At 35.8% G+C, this 23362-nt stretch overlaps 1 protein-coding gene across 1 annotated transcript in view; it reads right to left on the bottom strand.

The window, feature by feature from the left end:
* CSMD1 (CUB and Sushi multiple domains 1) overlaps positions 1 to 23362 on the bottom strand; it is a 1184580-nt gene that overhangs the window by 47077 nt on the left and 1114141 nt on the right. The window contains exons 53-55 of the mRNA XM_082756691.1: positions 21110 to 21283; positions 17016 to 17189; positions 1695 to 1883 (exon numbers count right to left, since the gene is read on the bottom strand). Coding sequence (XP_082612817.1) covers positions 1695 to 1883; positions 17016 to 17189; positions 21110 to 21283 — 537 coding nt within the window. The remainder of the gene's footprint in view (positions 1 to 1694; positions 1884 to 17015; positions 17190 to 21109; positions 21284 to 23362) is intronic.

The following is a 23362-nucleotide window of genomic DNA, read 5'->3' as shown; positions in this document are numbered from 1 at the left end:
TACTCAGGGTTTGAAATTCATCTCGCCTGCCTCTCCAAGTATTGTATATTTTTCCCTATCCTAAAAACAATCTTAAACTTTAAAGAGATTGTCACTGATAACCTTTGAAAATTAAAGCTCTTTTACAGTGCTTGAAAAGAGTCTGAGAGACTACATCTATGAAAAGGTAAACAGATTTTTCTAATAGAAAAAGACCTATTCATTTCACTGTGAGTTTATCTCAATGAAAGAATGTTAATTTTTTCCTGGAGATATTTGAGGTTCAGGTGGTGTTTCAGTCCATCAGCAGCAAATTAGCAGCAGCTGATCCAGTAAATGATTGAGGAATTTAGGCACCTCCCAGTCTTATTTGAAAGTTCCCAGGGTCTCAATCAGTAGTCCCCAGAGCAAGGTCAGGAACTTCTATTCTGAGCAGATGAACAGCTAGGGCTTTCCTGGAGCTCTCCCTGAAACCAGAAAGCCATGTAATTGCTTCCAAACTTCCAAAATGCTTCAAGTGGAAAGATGGGTAGCTATTATGGGTGATTTACATTCCCCATCTTCTTCTGCTCCTTCTGTAAAGATTGTCCTGTCCCCAGTCCTGGAAAGGATTCACTGGGCCAGGGTTTTACTAAGATAAGTGAGAAATACGCAAGCATCAATAAAACATTCTTGCCAAATGAAAAATCTTGCACAACTATTTTGTATTTTTAATTTCATATATTGCTGAATTATTTCATTGCTGAAATGGGACCAAAATCAAGTTTTAGATTATAGCTCTTATTATAGCTCTGAAAGTGTAGATTTTTCTAAAAATCAAAACAAAACTGTTTCAGTCATGCAGGTATTAGTTACACGGTAGTAGGAGGGAAACAAGCACAAAACAGAAATAAATTCACTAGTCTCGTAATATTTATTGATCTGATTAGTATGTAGATACAAATTCATATAATAAATTGATTAAAAAACAATCACATTTCTGTAAAGGAAAAATAAAACCAGCTGATGGATTTGCAAATTAAATTAAATTAAATTAAATTTATTATTTCATTTAATTGCATTATAATTCACAATCCTGGTGTCAGAAAATTAGTAGTGATCAGAGGAGAAAAATATCTCGGTGGAAAATGAAAACCAGCCAAGCTGTTGTTTTCTAGAGATCTGAAGCTCAATGAACTGATTACAGGAAACAATTGAAGATTTCCACCCTCAGGAAAAAGTGATAGAGGAAGTGTGAAGTTAAGTTATGAAAAGACCCTCGTAAGCAAGATTTTCCTACACAGCTTTCCATACATTTGATCTCACATGCCTACTACGATACAAGGTCTGAGAAAAAATATTTCTCGTAATTATTAATTGTTTTACACTACCTATCCTAAATATAACTTATGAATAATACCTTCAGATTTCCCTGTTTTTAAATATTATAAAAATACACCAAATTGGGCAAACAATCTTTGCTTTCTGACATTTGAAAAAAATATTTCAATAATTCCCTCTGAAACCATTTTCACATCAACAATGAAAAGCTGCATGCCATCTTGCCGTAATGTTTTCCGACTGAGCTGTAGAATGTGCAATATGTTGCTCATAAAATCCAGTTTTGTTCCTCAATACAACCACACACACACACACTTTTTCGCCTAGTATGACTAAAAATCATGAACCAGAAGGTTAAGCCTAAATGAATAGCGTTAAAGTGAATAAATACTTACACAAACACTTTGGTAGTGATCTATCCCATAAACCATTAGCTTTACAGGTCAAAGCAGATGAGCCCAACAGATAGAAGCCCTTCTTGCAATGGTATGTCACACTTGTTCCATACTTGAAACTTTCAGGATAATTCTGCTGGCCATGCCGAATAGCATTTTCCACAAAACCAGGATCAGAACAGTTCACCACTGTAAGACAAGAAGTTTTCATCACCAATGCATATTAACAATGTCATAAATGAAGTGATACAGTGACTTTTTTGTTACTTCACTAGCAGCTCATGACTGTTATCCATTTGATGTCATCTGTGATTTTTATTTGACTTAAATATCAGATATGTTCTCAACTAATCAAGACTTTAGATCTTTTTTGCTTTGAAAATAGCATTCTAATCTTACTCCCGTTATTCTAACAGTCTTGGACACACAAGTGGTTGGAAGATAAAGGAGAAAATGGAGGATGTTTTTTTAAAATCTTTTTCTTCCTGGACCTCATTTGGTCTTACATGCAATTTTTATGTGAAGAAACCCAAATTAGAAGAAAACCAGTACATAGTTTAAATAACACTTTAACATTTTCTATTTGATTGTCCTGTAATAAGATAAATTGTTTCAAACATTAACAAGAACATTTTCTGCTATTAATGTATAGAATAGAAAAAGCATGGTGAAAAGTGAAATATTTGATAGTGGAGAAGGGGTAAGGATAAGTGCCAAAAAGCATTATGCTATTTTTCAGAATCAGTAAAAAATCAAAAAAAAAAAAAGTAGGTTTTGACATGACTGTTGAGTTTTTATGTAAGGTATATCTCCCCTCCATTCCCAATCCTTTATACCCTGAAGTTCAGATGACGGTTTGTTGGTGGAAGATTATGATTCTCTAAGTGTGAGAATATTAGTGTTATAAGTTATTATTCATCAAACAGTGACAGGAATCTACTTTTCATGTATACATGTACCATCTAATTTCAATTAAGTACACGGGAAAAAAAACACAACAGAATAAGTCTAAAAAACATTAGGCATCATGATGTTGCATATAAAGCGCTTAACAAGGCATTATCTAGACTGATGAAGAGACATGGTTCATGGAGGAGATCTATTTTTTTCTGAAGGGTAATAAAGATATTTAGTCTCCTAATTGAAACTGTTCTCATTCTACTTTATGCCAAATCCTATGAAATTGTTCACCAACAGAGTTTCATTTAGCTTATATTACAATCAATTTCCTTATATTTTATAATACCAACAGTTATTTACATTTTGTATTATAACCCTTTAAATGTTGAAAAGAAATCAGATATGAAGAGATGACATAAATATTTGTTTACATTGGGAGTTCACTGACAAAAACGAACACTTTTGTATCCTTAACACTGACTTTTTTTCTGTCCCTTAAAACATGCAAAAACACAAAGTCCTAAAATCTCATTGTTCTTGGGAAGTTGCAAAGGACTGGGCTGTAGGAATCTATACCTCTGTACTTGCTACGTAGAACTCTGAAAATTCTTGTTTCTAGGGATCTCGAGGTTTAAGAGTATTATCAAGAGAAAATATTCTTTTTACATTACACAAGAAATACATTTCATTCTTTTTTATTGCCTTTTTCCATCATTACTAATCACTGTCAACTAAGTCTAGTTCTGTCACAGACAATATACCTATCATTGTAAAACAAGGACACAAGAGGAAGTTTGTCAAGCCAACAGCCCACTCACAAGATGCCCTGCCAAGATACTGAGCCAGATCTGCATGAGCTCATATGTCTACATTCACTTCACAATTCTTTGTTAGAGAAACTAGCACAGCTCCCAGAAGGAATGCACACTGCATTCCAATTAACCCTGTTTGTTAGGCAATTAGACATTGTGTAGGGCTATGTAGATGCTGCTGTAAAGCTTCTGCATTTGGAACTAACCTATATTCTCTGCATGGTTAAAGTTGCCTTGTACGTACATATCCCTGAACTAAATCTATCTATATGTAGATTCTACATATCAACATATTTATATGCTTTCCTTGACATTTCAATTTACGTCTGTATGTGGATTCTTGTGAATGTGCTACTTAGTTCATATAAAACATTGGAGAACTTTCTAACAATTTAGTTGTAGACACAATTAAGTTTCTATGCCCAGGTCCTGTTTAGTTTAAAAATATGGGTAATGTGTTTAATTTCAAAGACAGAAGCAATTCTTCCCCAATCTATTCAGCTGAAATCATTGTTACAGGGTAATGCAGTTTTAATCCCCAACAATAACCCCATACCTGAGCCATCATATCACAGATTGATGTCTAAGGTTGTACAGGATATTTGTACTGTTGCAGAACTAAACTCAGGTCTCCTGAGACCTATGCTCATGCTCTAGTTTTGTGATGAAACTGCATACTGAGAAGTTACTACAGCAGAATAACACTTTCCCATTCTACTTATATCTATTCATTGGTTACTAGCAAGAACATACTTTTCTTTAAATAGTCTCCATACGGGTAAACACATATGGAACTTAATTGCCTTTTATGACCATAAAAATCCTCTGGAATAAAATAATTTAGAAGTGTTATTCCAAAGGTGGATTAGTATCAATTTATCAATCATATTTAAACTTGACTCTATTAGAAACCATGTCTTGGTGCAACTAAAACTCCTGCCTGCACCCATACAGATCATTAGTACAGGTGCATGTCTGCATTTCATATTATATCCACATCCGTGTTAACTCAGTACTCTAACATTGGAAATTGGCCATATACAGCTTAAACAAGTACATGGGCATTTACAGTGAGATTTGATCTATGCAAACATATAAGTATAGAAATTTACATGCAGATAACATAGCATAAGATTCATATTGTCTACCTAATTTCTTGTTATCTCAGTTTCTCACACATCTCTGCTTCTGTACTCCTTGCATTTATTTTTTTTTTTTTTGTGTTGTTTGTTCATTTTGTACAAGCATGAAGTTTCTTGACATTTATGTTTATTCAGGGGCTCTAGATGTAAAATACAAGAAGGTTATACTTCTAGTACCATGGCTTTGATTGTTGAGAAACAGTTAAAATAGAAGTTGAAACAGTGCTTGTGAAGTCATTAAAGTTTTAAAAGTTTCACATTCATTTTCAAATTCATTTTTGTTTCATTCATTTTCAGTCAGTTTGCTCCTATCTGAAAGCTAGCACAGAAACAAAAAGGTAGAGATGAATAAATCTCAAGAATGAAAATGGAATATTTATGGAGGAATTATATTATTCCTGGAATTATATGTGGTATTTACAAAAATTTCCTTAAACATTGAAAAGCCACAGGAAAAAATGGTATTTAAATGCTTGCCCTTCACCTAACAATTTGTATCATGTGCTTGAAAATAAATGTTTGGATTTAAATATACCCAACTTTTTCTTTTCCCCCAAGTGACTCTTTTCCTGGTTTCATTTTGCTCAGGTAAGAAATTAAGACACCATTAAAAAACATTGTTTTTTTCATTTTTAAATTTTAAATAATTCACAAATCTACTTATAAGGGAGTAAGTACTTATTTTACTGCCTTAAAAATAAAGAAAACAAAACAAACAAACAAATATTTGTTCTCGTTCCTTAAAACTAGACTTAAAAAAAGAAAAGAAAAAAAAAAAGATAAAATACTGACAATGGCTGAATAAGACCTTTGAAACAGAGATCTGAATTCATTCTCCTTTTTAGGAAGATGGATTCATAGAATCATATCATCATTGAACAGCTTGGGTTGGAAGGGTCCTTAAAGATCATCTAGTTCCAATACCCCTGACTCTGGGCAATCTGTTCAAGTGCTTTACCATTCTCTCAGTGAAGGATTTCCTCCTAACATCTAATCTAAACCTACCTTCTTCTAGTTTAGAACTAGTTCCCCCTTGTCCTATCACTATCTGTTTGAATAAAAAGTCACTCTCCATCTTTTTTATAAATCTCCTTCAAGTACTGAAGAGCTGCAATGAGGTATCCCTGAAGCCTTCTCCTCTCCAGGCTCAACATCCACAGCTCTCTCAGTCTTTCTTCACAGGAGAGGTGCTCCAGCACACTGATCATCTTTGTGGCCCTCCTCTGGAACTGCTCTAACTGCCCCACATCTTTCTTGTGCTGGGGGTCCCAGACCTGGATGCCTGGATGCAGCACTCCAGGTGGGGCCTCACAAGGGCAGAGTAGAGGGGGACAATCACATCCCTCAACCTGCTTCCCATTCTGTTGATGCAACCCAGGATGCAGTTGGCCTTCTGGGCTGCAAATGCACACAAACCTTTAAGGTGAACTCCCTTTTGGGAGTTAGGAGATCTCCAGATTATTGGAAACTACTAATTCTTTAACCAGAATTGGTAAACCAGAATTTTAACCAGAAATACTAATTCTTTAACAACCTTTGGTAAGTGGTAAGCTGTTTTATTTAAAAATAAGCAGTGAACGCTTACTGCACAGATAAAGATACTGTAAAAGTAAAAAGCAGAAAAATAAACAGTAAAATAGCATTTTATAATTTGTAAAAAAGACAGAACAAAAATGTTTTTTACAAATTAAAAAAAAAATGTTTTTCCCAGTGCAATTTAGTAAACATTTATATTGCACTCAAATATATACTGGTTCAGTTGAAACGGAACTTTTTAAAACTTTTTGACCAAATTCTTCCAATTATAGTATCAGAATGTTATATTCAAATAGAACAAAAATCCAAAGAACATTGAAAAAGAAATCACACATGTTTTGAAGGTTTTGCACATTCATAGAGGAATGTAATTTTTCTCATTTTATTTTCCATCCTGTGGATTACTCAAGTCTTTCCCCAGATTTTCCATATAATATATATTCAGAAGAGATGCCCCTTATATAACTTCTTAAAATTGAAACTTAGTTTTAATGGGTAAGCCTGCCAAGTTAGCTTCTGTGAAGCCAGCAATAGAAATTAAGAAAAGAGACCATTATTTCATGATGATATGTTGCCCTAAAGCTACCCAAAAGCAATTCTTACTGGGTTATTTTTGAAACACAACAGGCAGAACAGAAAAACTTAATTTTCTGTACAGATCAAAAATATGGAGTGTTCAAGAAATACTGTTATAGTCCCAAAGAATCAATCTGTCTGTGTGATAGTGCTCATTCTTGTACCAGTAATAGTTGTTTAGCCAAGTAAGTGATAAATAAAATACAGAATAGTCACTGAATGTAAAACTTAATGCACGTGCATTGTGCAACAATATAGCTGCAAGAAGTTATACCTGAATACAAAAACTCTGATAAAGTGATTATGTAAAAGAATACTATCCCTTGAACTAAAAAATAACCACATTTTTGCTTGTGGTATCATTTAACACCATCTAAAGATTTTTAAATATGTATACATGAGAGTGGTGTGGCTAACAAGGGCTGCGGTAAGGAGTACTTTAGAAAAGAATTTGAGTTGGCTGGCATACAGAACTAAGGCAGTAGTTTCCCTGATTGCCTTTCACCCTGAGGACTCAGTTGTAAATCACGGTGAGAGTAGGAGATTGCTTTCTCTCAATGACAGCTGTCAAGGGTTACATGGGAAATGAATTCTGGCACTCTCAATTTAGTCTGTTGAGAAAAGCTGGAGAGTGCTTTAAGTCTGCCCTGATGACTTCAGAACCTCACACTGAGTAGATTCAAACCCTTAAGGACAAAGAAGTGAAAAGAATTTGTCAGAGTCCCTTAGGCAGTTTTCTGTTAAAAAGTTGAATGATCATCAAAACGTACATCGTTCACAGTATTTCATTTCTTTTTCTCTGACTTTCTCACCATTTTTTTCCTTGACAGAAACAATGTTAAGTTTTTTTTTTAAACTTTGATATCTGATCAATAATGTTTTTAAACTTTTTTATTTGAAAAGTACTGCATTACTGTTGGTATCTAGAACACATATAAAGACTGCTACTCAAAATGAATAAAAGTAGATAATTCACTCAGAATTTATGACAAATCCTAAGGAATTAATATAGAAAAGGAAGGCACTGCTTGGAAAAGCATGATTACAATATTTCCAGCCTATGGAATTTTAGTAAAGTTCATAGTAAAGTCAACAATACACAAAACTGGTAATTGCTCGATATAGTTAACTGCTCACTTCTTGCTTGCTATTCTGTACAAAGCATGAATTCTGGTGTTGCTTTCAGACACATCTTAAGTGCTTACAGTACATCCTAAGTACTTTTTAGATGTGCTCTCTGTATGTGTAGTCATTATGTACATGTACTATCAACACAGTAATTTTTTTTGTCTTAATAGTACCAACTCCAGAAGCATGTCTTAAAATCTTTCTCTTTAGGTTTTTGTTAATCAGAGCATTGTTTTCCACATGTGAAAATCCATTCAGTTGCACCAAAACATATTTCTACTATCTTTTGAAAAGTTGTCATGTTTTGGCTGGGACAGAGTGGTTTTTGTTTGGTTGGTTGGTTTGTTTTGTTTTGTTTGTAGAGGCTCACACAATACTGTGTTTTGGATTTAGGATGAAAATAGCGATAGTGATAACATACTGATATTTCAGTTGTTGCAGAGCCGTACTCACACAGAGCCAAGGACTTTTCTGCTCCTCGTGCTGCCCTGCCAGCAAGGAGGCTGCGGGTGCACCAGGAGCTGGGAGGGGGCACAGCCAGGACAGCTGGCCCAAGGTGGCTAAAGGGATGTCCCATAGCATGTGGTGTCACACTCAGCCATAAAAGTGGAGATAAAAGTGGGGGTAAAGAAGGAGGGGGATAACATGTTTCCTGGAAGTGGCTGAACACCTGCCTGCCAATGGGAAGCAGCGAATGAATTCCTTGTTTTGCTTTACTTGTTTTGCTTTACACAGTAAGCTGTCTTTATCTCAACCCCTGAGTTCGTGCACTTTTACTTGCTGATCCTCTCCCCCATCCTATCTGGGGAGTGTGAGCTGCATGGTACTGAGCTGCCTACCAGGACTAAACCACAACAGATGTCTTATGCAGATCTCCAGGCAGGTAATGTTCCAGAGAGGAGTCATTTAAAATCCTCTGTCTCTGCCAGCTTCAGGTAAAAAGATACTGTTTGGCATCTCCCATAGCACCCCTCCTCATTATTTACAAAATGTAAATAAGATGCAAATTATAATAATTAATATCCTTCTGAAAGATATCAATATACTACCAACATGAATAGATTAGGTGTATTTAATATCCAAAGTCTCAACAACAAAGGCTTCTGGCTTTGGAAAAACAAAACACAACACAAAATTTTCTCAGCTCATGTGAATACTTGATACCACCATGGATGGAAAATTGCTTAAATTCATAGTTGCTTTAACTTTGAATGAGAAGAATGAGTTGTCAGTCCCAATCTCTCCCACCCTTCTATCAGCTGTCATCTAAAAGTTTATTTTTCTTGTGAACTGAGGAGTGGAACATATTACTACTGGTTCAAATTATTTACCCAGTAAAGAAAACGTGATGAAATTGACAGTTCCTCACAAATACCAGATTCCTGATAAGATAAAAAGTCTAACTAAGCTCTTCAAAAGAGATATTCTTAAAGATATCTTTTTTTTAAAAAATGAGAAAAGTTCTTTAATCACATTTACAAGAAGATAAATCAGATTCTAAGGATAGTAGTAACAAAGAATACCCATACAAACTTTCCTGACAATGACTATGAATTTGAAACTGCCTTATCACAGAATCACAGAATCACAGAATTTCTAGGTTGGAAGAGACCTCAAGATCATCGAGTCCAACCTCTGACCTAACGCTAACAGTCCCCACTAAACCATATCCCTAAGCTCTACATCTAAACGTCTTTTGAAGACTTCCAGGGATGGTGACTCCACCACTTCCCTGGGCAGCCTGTTCCAATGCCTCACAACACTTTCAGTAAAGAAGTTCTTCCTAACATCTAACCTAAAACTCCCCTGGCTCAACTTAAGCCCATTCCCCCTCGTCCTGTCACCAGGCACGTGGGAGAACAGACCAACCCCCACCTCGCTACAGCCTCCCTTGAGGTACCTATAGAGAGCGATAAGGTTGCCCCTGAGCCTCCTCTTCTCCAGGCTGAACAAGCCCAGCTCCCTCAGCCGCTCCTCGTAGGACTTGTTCTCCAGGCCCCTCACCAGCTTCGTCGCCCTTCTCTGCACCCGCTCAAGCACCTCAATGTCCTTCTTGTAGCGAGGGGCCAAAAACTGAACACAGTACTCGAGGTGCGGCCTCACCAGAGCTGAGTACAGGGGGACGATCACCTCCCTAGCCCTGCTGGTCATACTGTTCCTGATACAAGCCAGGATGCCGTTGGCCTTCTTGGCCACCTGAGCACACTGCTGGCTCATATTCAGCCGACTATCCACCATCACTCCCAGGTCCTTCTCTGCCTGGCAGCTCTCCAACCATTCCTCTCCCAGCCTATAGCTCTGCTTGGGGTTATTGTACCCCAGGTGCAGGACCCGGCACTTGGCCTTGTTAAACTTCATGCAGTTGACCTCAGCCCATCGGTGCAGCCTATCCAGCAGTAAGCAATAAAAGAGTTTATCAGATACCAAAGCAAAGAAAACAGAGCAAGATAAGCTCCTTCTTACAATTCCTTGCATTCTAGAAGATGTGATGAAGTGTGGCATTTAACATACCAGTTCTTACTTCATACATAATATAATATATGAAAAAATTACCTACAGTGCCATCAACAGCGCAGAGTCCTGACAAGACCATCTGGTTCAGTTCTCATTTCAGTGGTTAAGAGTAATTAACACAGAATCACAGAATTGTCTAGGTTGGAAGAGACCTCAAGATCATCTAGTCCAACCTCTGACCTAACACTAACAAGTCCTCCACTAAATCATATCGCTAAGTTCAACATCTAAACATCTTTTAAAGACCTCCAGGGATGGTGACTCCACCACTTCCCTGGGCAGCCCATTCTAATGCCTAACAACTCTCTCAGTAAAGAAGTTCTTCCTAAGATCCAACCTAAAATAACCCTGGCACAACTTTAGCCCATTCCCCCTCATCCTGTCACCAGGCACATGGGAGAACAGACCAACCCCCACCTCACTATAGCCTCCTTTAATGTACTTATAAAGAGTGATAAGGTCACCCCTGAGCCTCCTTTTCTCCAGGCTGAACAAGCCCAGCTGCCTCAGCTACTCCTCATAGGACTTGTTCTCCAGACCCCTCACCAGCTTTGTTGCCCTTCTCTGGACTCTTTCAAGCACCTCGATGTCCTTCTTGTAGCGAGAGGCCCAAAACTGAACACAGTACTCAAGGTGCAGCCTCACCAGAGCTGAGTACAGGGGGACAATCACTTCCCTAGACCTGCTGTTCACACTGTTTCTTGTGAGCGAACGGCTGCGTGGTGTTTAGCTGCCGGCTGGGTTAAACCACGACAACAAGCCAGGATGCTGCTGGTCTTCTTGGCCACTTGAGCACACTGCTGGCTCATATTCAGCTGACTATCAACCAATACTCCCAGGTCCCTCTCCGCCAGGCAGCTTTCCAACCATTATGAAACATACTGTGAAACAAAGTGCAGAGATCAGCTTTCTGTCCAAAGACAAAATGAAAAGTGGTTCTAAGCTGCTGAGGGAAAAATTCCATGCTGAACATTTTTGTTTCAGGATTTGATATCTTCATAGCTAGTTCTCCGATACTGCATATTCAGGCTGCATCAAGTCCTGCTTAGCCAGATTTGCCAAACAGAACATGGCAATCAGAATTTTTCAAGTATCATTTGATTCCAGGTTAAATGCAAGTAAGCTGACTATTTGAGATGCTCTTTATCAAATAAATAACAACAAAGGTACAGTCCATGTGGAGTGAAGATTTCCTACCTCAGAAATTATGATTTTGAAACCATATCTCAGTGTACTCAACATTCCATATAAATCTATTACAAATGTTAAATATATTATAAAATTAATAAAAAAATATATAATTGCTTCAGTAATTAAAAAACAGTTTTTTTTTTTTTTTTTTAAATCTTGAAGTATCCCAACATCTCAATGAGTTTTGCTTTTTTTTTTTTTCTCATGAAAGAAACAGTAGAAACGTAAGTTTTTCCAAGACAGAGGTGGTTTGGTGATCATGTTACCTCAGAAGACATCCAAAATCCATATTAAAAAATACTTTACAGGGATCCCATTTCAACAGATTAAATGTTTTAACCACTATACCAAAACAGTTTGCCAGAACAGCGGCAAACTGATCTATTGTGTCTATCACCACTGAAATCACTGTGAAATTATCAAAGTAATGACATTATAGAGTGGTGGGAAACACCGCTGCAGAGCAATTAAGTGCTTTACAATTCACAATAGGTTATACAAACATATATTTGTTTCATGTGAGTTTTTATCACATGGCATTAAAGTAGCATATATAATCTTTTATATATATATATAAATATATATAAATATATATATAAATATATAAAAATATATATAAACGATTATTTATATATATATAAATATATATATAAGATTATATATGCTACTTTATATTTTTATATTTATTTATTATATTTATTAATATTTAAATATAAATATTTATATTTATAAATATTTTATAAATATAAATATATAAATATTTATTTATATATAAATATAATATATAACCTGTTGTGCGTGTTATTTTTTTGGCAGGCAAAAAAACCAAAATCAACATACTTTCTTTGATAAATTTGCTGCCTGTGACTTGCTAGTTAACCTTTTAATGACACAATACATAGCAGCTATAATATCACTATAAGAGTGCCTAAGAACTGCCTACCTTTATTCACTAAAAATATCCATGTTTCCTGTGCATAGACAGTAACTCTGTTGCAATATAAAATTATATAAAATAAAATAATCATATGCAATATCCTGCAGCAGTATTCAGTATTTTATAGTAACTGCATACAGAGTCTCAGTGAAGAGAAACTAAGTTCATTATTGACTCAAGTGAATTCAACTGAGGTTTGAAAGAAAGGTCATATGTAAAATCTCTGTTGAATTAAATGATGCAGGTTTGCTAGGGACATCAATCCCTTCCCAGCAGTATATTCAAGGGGCTGGAATATTTACTCCCTTTGTACACAAACTCTTAACTCATCATTAACAATGAACTTTAATACAAATATTTTTTACTTGTTAGTTAAAGGCAATTTTAGAAGGAAAGGTATGTGCCAGAAGTGCTATTACTTCCTTTAGGTTAAGTTCTAAACAATTAATTAAAATTAAATTTGATACATGCAATTTATTTTTTTTTTTAAATTATGGATGTAGAATTATCATTTCAGCACATTTTATTTCATAAAACCTTATGATTTCATAAGAAATTTTCATAAATGGTGTATCAGATTTTGTTCACAGTGAAATGATGTAAATGTAATTATGCCAGGAGGTTTTAGGGAGACAGTAGGGAAGAATCCTTTGTCCAGATACACAGCTAGAATTAAACAAGGGAGATGCAAGCAGAGATGTGTTCTTTGGGAACATGCATGGCTGACACAGAGGTTTGAACCAGCCTGGTCTGTACTGCATTCCTTTGAAAGAACACCATTCTTATTTTTATAATGTTCTTAGCCTTCACATCATTTTTCATAAATTTCCTTTCTTTTTCTCTTATATTATTTTTTAAATAAATGTGTACGTTTGAGTTCAATATAAGTATCTGAATAATTTTATTTGTAGCTGGGGTCTAGCTTTAGTAAAACCATGTAACTGCCTCTGACAGTCAAATGGAGCAGACTTGGACTGAAACTGCTAGATATATGAAAAAAAAAAAGCTTCATTTTTAACAAATTAAAAAATGCTTCACTGATGAGACAGAAGACTGTGTTCACTGAAGTTTAGTGATACAAAATAGTATACAAGGAAAAAAAAGATACATGAGCCTAAATAGAAACAGTTTACTAATTCCTGTTTCTCCTCAATAATTAAGTTGCTATGCTAAGTCACTTGAAAAAATTCTGAGGGTAGTTACTGAGGGAATTGCCATTTCTGTATTGTTTTAATGAGAATGAAAGTTCTAATTCCACACATACTGAGCTTGAAATTGCATTAGCTATCTCTCAAATAATATGATGAGCTAATCACCAAAGATAATTATTATTCTTAGGAACAACCACTGTAATAAAATATGATTTTTAATAAGCCAACAGGTGGAGATAATAAAGCTGACAATAACTGAACTGAACTGATTACATCATTTTAGTCCCAATGTTAGTATCCTTAGCACAACTTTACTGACTGCAATTTCCTTCAGCAATTAAAGACAAGTTACAAAGGACAACTGCAATAAAGAAGCACACAATGTTCACCCCCATGATTAAGGTAAGTGCAACCTCTGGAGAAGGTGAAACTCAAGTACTGTGTTCAGTTTTGGGCCCCTCAGCAAAAGAAGGACATTGAGTCCCTGGAACGTGTCCAGAGAAGGGCTACAAAGCTGGTGAAAGGCCTGGAACACAAGGGCTATGAGGACAGGCTGAGGGCACTGGGGTTGTTTAGTCTGGAGAAGAGGAGGCTCAGGGGAGACCTTATTGCTCTCTACAGTTACCTGAAAGGAAGGTGTGCAGAGCTGAGGGTCAGCCTCTTCTCAAAGGTAACTAGCAATAGGACTAGAGGGAACGGCCTTAAGTTGGGCTAGGGGAGGTTCAGGTTGAAAATTAGGAGACATTTCTTCTCAGAAAGAGCAGTCAGGCACTGGAACGGGTTGTCCAGGAGTCACCGTCCCCAGGGGTGTTCAAGGAAAGACTGAACCTGGTGCTTAGGGACATGATTTAGTGGGTGACATTGGTAGTAGGGGGATGGTTGGACCAGATGATTTTAAAGGTCTTTTCCAATCTTAATGATTTTATGATTTTACGGAAGATGGAAGCTGGTGGCTTCTGGCACCAAGAAGAAGGTTCCTGACCCATTAAAAGGCTTACACCTATGAAATAGATTTACCACCCTCAAAGTTGAAGAGAAGCCATACGTGTCTTCAAGCAAAGGATCTAGTCCACCTAACCCTAAACCACACAAGAGCACCAGGGAGAAACAGGGAGTCATAATAACAGGTGATTCCCTGCTGAAGGGGATAGAGGGACCCATCTGTTGACTTGACTTCTCCTATGAAGAAAGGCTGAGAGAGCTGGGTATGTTCAGCCTCGAGAAGGGGATAGGGGATACCTCCTTGCCACCTTTCAATACTTTAAAGGGTCTTATAAAAAGGATGCAGAAGGACTCTTTACTTGGGTAGATAATGATAGGAGAAGGAGGAATGGTCTTAAGCTAAAAGAGGATAGATTTAGATTAGACATTAGGTGGAAATTCTTCATTGTAAGGGTAGTGAGGCACTGGAAAGAGTTGTGCCAAGAGAAGTTTTGGATGCCCCATCCCAGGTGGTGTTCTAGGCCAGATTAGATGAGGCCCTGAGCAACCTGATCTAGTGGCTGGCAACCCCGCCCATTGCAGGGGGGTTGGAGTTAGACAATTTTTAAGGTCTCTTCCAAGCCAATCCATTCTATGATTCTATGACCTTTCAACTAGAGAGGCTTGCTGCCTGCTTGGGAGTCCAGACCTGTGATATTGTGGAGGGACTGCCAAAGCTTGTCTTACCCTCTGATTACTAACCCCTTCTGTTATTCCATGTGAGCCAGGTGAAACCTGAACAGTATCAAAGGTGACTACACAACTCTGAGAGCAATAGAAAAGGGCATAGAGGCCTGGCTGGTGTTTTTCTTTCTCAATCCTGCCAGTGAAGTATGGTGCCAGGAAAGTGCATTACTGTCATGTCAATAATTGGCTACAGAACTGTTGTTTTCAACAGGGTTTTGGGTTCTATGATCAAGGGACCCCGTTTGCAGATCAGCATCTGCTTGGAGAGGTGGGATCCAGCTCACTACACAGGGCAAAGATATTTTCACCAGTAGGATGGATGACCTCATAAGGAAGGCTTTAAATTTAGTATGAGAGTGGAGGGAAAGAATAACCAGCAGCCCTGTGAAAGAGTAACAGACAGGGTTGCTGAACAAAGGGCATGGGTTGATGGGATAAGGAAGGATCACAAAATCAACAAAATGGGGATTAAACAGGGTCACCTTCAACACTTGCAGATTACCAAATAAATGCCTAAAAGGCTTCATTATGGAGAAATCCCCCAATTCCATCTATGAACCAAACACGCTGCTTTTTCCCCTCTTAAGTGCTTGTACACAAACTCACACAGTACGAGGAGCAAACAAGATGATTGAGGTGTGTGTATGCTTGCAGGCCTATGATCTTATTGGGATCATGGAGACATGGTGGGGTGGCTCTCAGGACTGGATTATTGGATTGGAAGGATATAGGTTCTTTAGGAAGTACAGGAAAGGGAGACAAGGATGGGATGTAGTCTTCTACGTGAATGACCAGCTGGAATGAATGGAAGTCTGCCTGGGGATGGATGAGGAGTTTATGGGTTGGCATTAAAGCGAAGATGGAGCTAGATGACATAACAGTGGGGTTATAACATTTTTAAGTTAGGCTCATTACAATCAATTTCCTTCTGGAGAGTTCACAAAAAGACCACTAAACTATATACAAAATCTCAAAAACTTTTCTCCAGGCTCTAGAGATCTTTCAGTATATCTTATATGACTCACCCCTCCGTTTTTTCAGAGAGATTTTTCACCTCTCTGAAAATTTGCATGTTTTACAAAAGAAGGTATCTTTTCTGACTTAGTGATTCAGAAGAAAACATTTCACCATATTATTATTTATTATCAGCAACTTACTGGATTGGGCATTGAGAAAGCATTTACTACACCAGTACAAGTTATTTTGGGGCATAAAATATCAAAATAGTGGAGCAATGAAAAGATATTAGTGGTCTGATAAAGATCTCAATAAAGGTCTAATATTAGCTTCATATTCTGCAACTAGAGAAAAAGGTTGAGGAAAACAAATAAAACAGTGGCCATAAATAAGAAATACAGAAGAAAGTGTTTTGTTGCAAGAATATTCATTTACATGACTATCTCTTAATAGGAGTAACTGACCATTTACGGAAACTTCCAGTGCAGGTAAGTCAGGCTAGATAGCTGACTGATTTATTGATGTAATATAACTTTTGTGATATAAAGTAGACTTTATGTGTCTCTAAACTAAATGTTAGGGATTACAGTCTGAAATCTTTGAGGTCAAATACTGAAAACCCAAGGTTTCCCCAATACTTAGCTTACTCCTTTTTCCAATATAGAAATGTAAAAACTCAAATAAAGAAAGCAATAAGGTCATGAAGGTCCATTTTCTGAATTTTATCCCAGTGTTTTGAAGGCAGGCTTAAAGGATAATACCTGAAATAAGTCATTAGAGAACAGAGAATGAACAGAAAAGTTTCTTACCTCGGCAGTTTGGTAGAGGGCTACTCCATTGCCCATTGCTTCGGCACTGTGCTCGAGAAGCACCCTGAAGTAAGTACCCGGTGTTGCAAGTAAAATTTACAACATCATTTAAATTGAACTCGCTGCCATTAGTCATTCCATGAGCTGGATTCCCAGGATGTCCACATGTGATTGCTGTTAAAAGAAAAATAGGCATGTTAGCAACTAACTGAAAGGTACTGTTTCATGGAATCACTTGCAGGTTGGAGCTGTTTTTATTTCTGAAATTTTCTTCTATATTTATGGAAGAAGTTTAAGAAAAAATATGATGCATTTATACAGAGAACTTAACTGCCAGGGGAAAATATGCCTATTTTTCTGTAAGACTTTCAGAATCTACTTTTTACCTTATGGTGAAAGTTGTAATATAAATAATTATATGCATATGCATTTTGACACCCTACTGACATGTACTATACCCTAAAAAATATTGAGACTGCACTATATATCCTAATAATGCAGATTAAAACAGACAAACAAACAACAACAAAAAAACCCTGCAAGATTCAAAATCTAGTAGGGTAAAACAGATTGAATTCAAGTATTGCTTCAGAACATTCTGGAGTTCCAAAGCATTCTTGTTCAAAAATTGTTGAGTTGCTTTGTTTAAATCCTTTTAATTAGATTTTCTTCTGGCAGTAGAGATATCATTGTTGGGATTAAATCATTCCCATTATGCATATTATGTGTTTTTTGATATGCTTACATGATACTTATATATTTTATAATGGTTAAGCTGTAGCCTTCCACATGACCAGACATCAAAATAATACAGAAAAATATAGAATAAAACCATAGGTACCGACAATTGAAAATAAGAAAGTCAAAGATATATATATATGCAGCTTTTCAACATTTTGCTGGTGATAATGGCTATCATACTAAAGTAAATATCCTATTCACATATATACCTTCTAATTAATTCATTAGTTATTTTTTCTTTTCTTTACTGAACTGACACACGAAATATAATTTTAATGTTTTCTTTTATTTTACCACAGAGTTAAGTTATGAAATAGTATTTTCAACAATACTTGATCTTTGAAAATTACATAGGACACCTTCCTGTATCCAGATTAGTATTTAGCCCATAAATTGCAAAATAAATCTATTTCAGTCACTTAAGCCCCTTTTTGCACTATTCCATTTGCAGCATTTGAAGATGATACCCTAAGCATCAGAACAAAATGTGAGTATATGCACAGGATCTACTTTATTTTAGCGCAGCTGGTACATTTTTTGACTGTTACAGATTATTAAATTTCAATTCCTAAAATATTTTCTGTAGTCACCGTCTTTCCTATATGACAAACTATTCAACTACAAAGTGCTATCACCATAAAGTTTATACAGTTTCCTGAACAAATTCTATGCCATGGGTTCTTACAATACAAAATGTAGGTCTTGTATAAATATTCTGATAATGAAGTATAATTCTGCTCAGTTTTCAACAAAAACATATTCTTGTGGGTCAGATCCTCTTTAGACGTCATTACTCCTTACAGATTCTGTTTTTTCTGATGCCTCCCAAAACACTAAAGATCTCAGATTCTGAGATCCTAGTCACAGGATCTGGTTTGTTATTGCTCCATTAGTTTTATAGATATCCTTGACCTATTGATTGATCAGCACTGAAGTAGTTGAATTCACACAGTAGCAAGTACTCAGAAACATATTTGTAATTTAAAAAAAAAAAAAAGGGGGGGGGGGGGATAGTTTGGCATTATAGTGTTTCCAATCATCATTAGGGTTGTATACAGTTAACTCTTAATATTGTTTACCTAAGTAGTACCCAACACATTTCAACTAAGGATTATTCCTAGTGTTCTTATGACATCTAAATTGTTCCCTTTCCCTGCCTTATACAAAGAACTGTCCCATGCATACAGATATGCTTATGTCCTAAATATGTCATGTGGATACTGGAAACGTAGCAAAGAGATATCCATTTAAAGTAATAAAACTCCCAAGTATATTCTCAAGTCTTTAATACAGTATCAGTCTTAGACCCTGAAGTATGCTATATACTATAAGAGGTTTATTTAATATTAATACAGTTTATATTTTTAGTAAAGAAAGTCACTGTTTTGATTTTTGTTGTGCTGTTATTCACAAAAAACTAATCAGAGATCTTTACTTTTCACATTAACTCCCAATAACTCGGGAGTTCACTTCACTTGATAAAGATAATAGATCTTTGGGAATATATTTAGCCAAAGTATGGTCTAATAGATTACCCAATACTGAGGTAGGGAAACACTTGTGTCAAAAATTGTGCAAGATAAAGGAGCATAGGAAATGAAGATAAAAGAGTAATGTGTGGAGTACTCTGAATACTTTCTTAGATAATGTTTTTTGAAGAACCAATTACAAATATGAAAGGATGCATAACCTTTAAACATATCACAAAATGTAGCCCAACTCATAGTAGATTTTCAGGGGTACAGACTGTAGCATCTTTATGGTGCCCCTGGTATATTTCTAGTGTCTGACTCATACTCCTTAGTCAGAGGACCTTTTCTGTATTACATTAGTGAGCCCATTTCTAGCACTGGTAAGCACCATGCTTCCACTTTCCCTCTCCGAAATAGCTGAGACATTTTTACTAGATTTTTTAATTAAGAAATAAATAAATAAAAGTGGAAAAATCTTCTGAAGCTTGGTTGCTGACAAAAAAGAGGAGGTGAGGGAAGGGGTGTACATACAGCTCTTTAGTCTTGACAGTTATAAGCAAAATAAAGCCATGTTGCTGCTAGGCAGCCTGTACAAACAGAAACTACTGCCAGTTCTTCTCAGAACAGTAATAACAGTAGCAATTTAGGAAGGAACTGACTCTCTCCCCTCACCCCTCCCAGCTTTGCCCCTTTCTTTTGAAGGGATTTTGTTCACTGCATGGTAAAATTAATCCATTAAAAGCAATGACACAAGCTGGTGGCATTTCTCCTTTGATGAATATAAATCACTTGAAGATATCAATAGGATTTTAAGAGGACAATGACATTCGGCAGATATTTCCTGCAGCTGTATACAGGTTGAAATAAGAAAGTACTGAACATTTCGAAATCTAATGACTTCTCAGTAATATATTTTCTTAGCAATGAAACAAAGATACTAACATCTTTAACAGAAAAAAATGATTGTCTTAGTGACTCTGTGTGAAAAAATAAAATACTTCTGTCTGAATTATAGACATCTTGAAAATGAAAGAAAGAAAAAAGAAATCACTGATGTAAACGATCATTAAAAATAACCAAGATTATATAGAAATTGGGAGTTTTATTAAGACCAAAAAAACAATAAAAAAATGCTAGTATACAATAAAGTAGCAAAATAATAAGCAGAGGAATCAGACTTGACTGATTAAATGGCTGATTCTTCAGAAAATGTCAGAAGACCTGCCACACAAATGTGGAAGGAACTAGAGTGGGACTGACTTAAAAAAATAAATAATTAATTATGAGATTTTCAAAAGCAGATGAATTAAGAACAACAGCAACAAGACAAAAGAGAGAATAAAGAAGTCAATATTTTTCTAACAGATGCAGTATAATCCAATACTGTGCCTGGGCCTGGGTTTGCACTGACAAATATTAAGCCAACCTGGAAAAATGGGCAGTTACCATCAGAACAGTATTCTCGCTTTATCCAGCAAAGAAAAAAATTAGACCATTAGTATTCTTACTAAAAAAAAATAAAATAAAAATATATGAGAAGCTCTGTAAGATGACACTTGACAAAGAAGCTACACCTGGAGAAAAAGGGAGAAAGAGATAGATAAAGTTATTAAGGTGCAGCCTGCTGTCCAACACACTTCAATGCCTGTCAGCCTTCTTCCGAAAAAACAGAAATCAGACATTACTGGATACAGATAGTCAGCCTGTGCTAAGTTAGAAAGTGGATTGGATTATCATAATGACCCTCATCACTGAAAATATGTCCAAAAAACGTCTGTTTTTAACACATAATTCGAATACCTTTGAACATCTCACCCACCATTAATATTTAATTGGGTTAAAGGTAATTGCAATATTCACTGAAAAATGAATTATACTTACGGACACAAACGGGAGTTTGTCCGGACCATTTGTGATCCTGTAGGCAAATTCTAACAGAGGTACCAACAAGTCGAAAGCCAGGATTACATTGATAGACTACAGTATCACGATAACTGAATCCATCTCCACTAATATGACCATTTACAATTGGGTCCGGAGAACCACAGTGACCAGCTACAATAGAAGAGCAATCCATCAAAACTACAAATTCTTACAAATCTTGACAACATTTACAAAAATGCTGATATGAAAAAAATAATAATTTCCATTCTCAATTAAAAAAAAAAAATAGAGTCAAAGAGCATATAGTAGTGGATCTGGGAACAAGCAGAACAAGATCTAGGGTATAAAAACTGCAGGTGACATTCATTCTACTCTTCCAAGGTGACAGAGGTAATCATTCAGATATTTGAAAATTTCATATAGACAGTTATACATATACATACATATATACATACATACATACATACATATATACGACAGCAAATTCTGTTGTAGAAATGACAAATTTGTCAGAAGAATATCTGGTGCATATAGAATGCAAATGTCTGAAATTACAAATCATTCAGTTGATTTGCTACAAAATGGACAATTTTCAAATGGGTAATTTTTTTTTTATTAATATTAGTTTACCTTTTCCTTAATAAGCCTGCCTTGGTCCTCAGAGAACTGTGAATTATTTTTTATTTATTTATTTTTTTTTTTATCTTCCAGACCCCCATTATTTCTTCATAGTGTTCATGTTCATCTTCACAGTGCTCATGTTTGTGATTTGCCTTGGATTTTGTGAACAAGTCTCTACTAAATAATGACGCATGATTGGGGCCATTCTCTGGCAGAGGCCAACCAGCACAGCACAGTCTGTATTCATAAACCGAAAATCTCTTGCCCCCCAGACTAGCACAGCTGCTAACAAGCTGCCTACCAGGGTTAATACTGGTTTAAGCTAACTTGAACAGTTCTTAGAAATTGTCTTGGATAACATTAGCCAAAACATGTCCGGGCATTATTCTAACAATTTAAGAGGTGATATGATCAAGTTTCATTAATTTGCATGTCAAGGTGTTATTTCTTTAGTGTAAATGTAGCGTCTGTTATTCTATGTATCCAACAGATAACTGATTTCTCAATAGCTGGTCTTCAGACATTAGAAGACTGCAATCAAAGTTTAAAATATAGATAATAAATTATTAAAAATAATAATAATAATAAAATAAAACATTCCATGGGATCACAATCTATTGCTTTCAAAAGAAAAAAATACTGCATTTTTTCAGATTTGTATAAATGGCACATTTAGCTATATTATCTCATTTACCATGCCATAAATGCCCTTATTTGTATCTATTGGAAATTTTCTTCACTCTAATTTAAAAGCTGCAACATACGAAGGAGGTTTCCAAGCAGACATTTAAAAAAAAAAATCTAAAAATAAAATCTAAGTATATCTTGTTATGCTCAAATATTTCGTATCATTCAGCTCCAATTTCTACAATTATTTTTTATTTATTAATGCATTTTAGTAATCAATCACAAAAACTGATTCTACTTGTGTTCATTCTTTCCAAATAGCTACCACCTTTATGTTATCTTCAGTTGTTTTTTAGCTAAACTGTTATATTTAACGCGCTTCTAAATTCACATCAAAATTATAATAAACTCTTCTTTATATTGGTTTTCAATTTGATCACTATACTTGAAATAATCACCTTTTCCAGCTGCATGGAAGTATGTAAAGGACACAACGTCTACCAGCACTGTTTCTTCCTCAGTGCTATCAGTGGCTGTTAAACAATGCAGAACGGATTACTCTGGGGTAATGGCACTCTTGGCATTAAAGAAGCTAAGCAATAATCTTAGTCTCTCTAGATTCTTTATTCTGTTTGGAAACAGAGCTTCTGAGCAGAAAACTATTTATCTTTACTGACTAAAGGGAAGAATTTTTTTTTTTAGTGACATTGATTAATTACACCTGCCAACAATTTCAACTTAAACTACGCTAAGCACTTTCAGTACTCATTCGGAGACAAGAGAATAGGGACATGATGCTCATGACCACTGATAGAATGGGGTTGTTTGATGTGCTGTTTAACACTGAGGCCATATTCGTGAAGAAGCAGACTTGCTCATAACTTTTTTCTTGGGTCTGAATTAATTTCTACTACAGCCACTTTAATACAGCTAGGCAGTATATTTCATTTACACTTAATGGATCTTCTAAAACACTAAAAGGGGAAAATATGCCACTTGATT

The sequence above is a fragment of the Aythya marila genome (assembly GCF_965140915.1).
Source record: "Aythya marila genome assembly, chromosome: 3".
Taxonomy (NCBI): domain Eukaryota; kingdom Metazoa; phylum Chordata; class Aves; order Anseriformes; family Anatidae; genus Aythya; species Aythya marila.
Note: the sequence above shows the minus strand (reverse complement) of the source record. Positions and strands in the feature narration are given on the sequence as shown.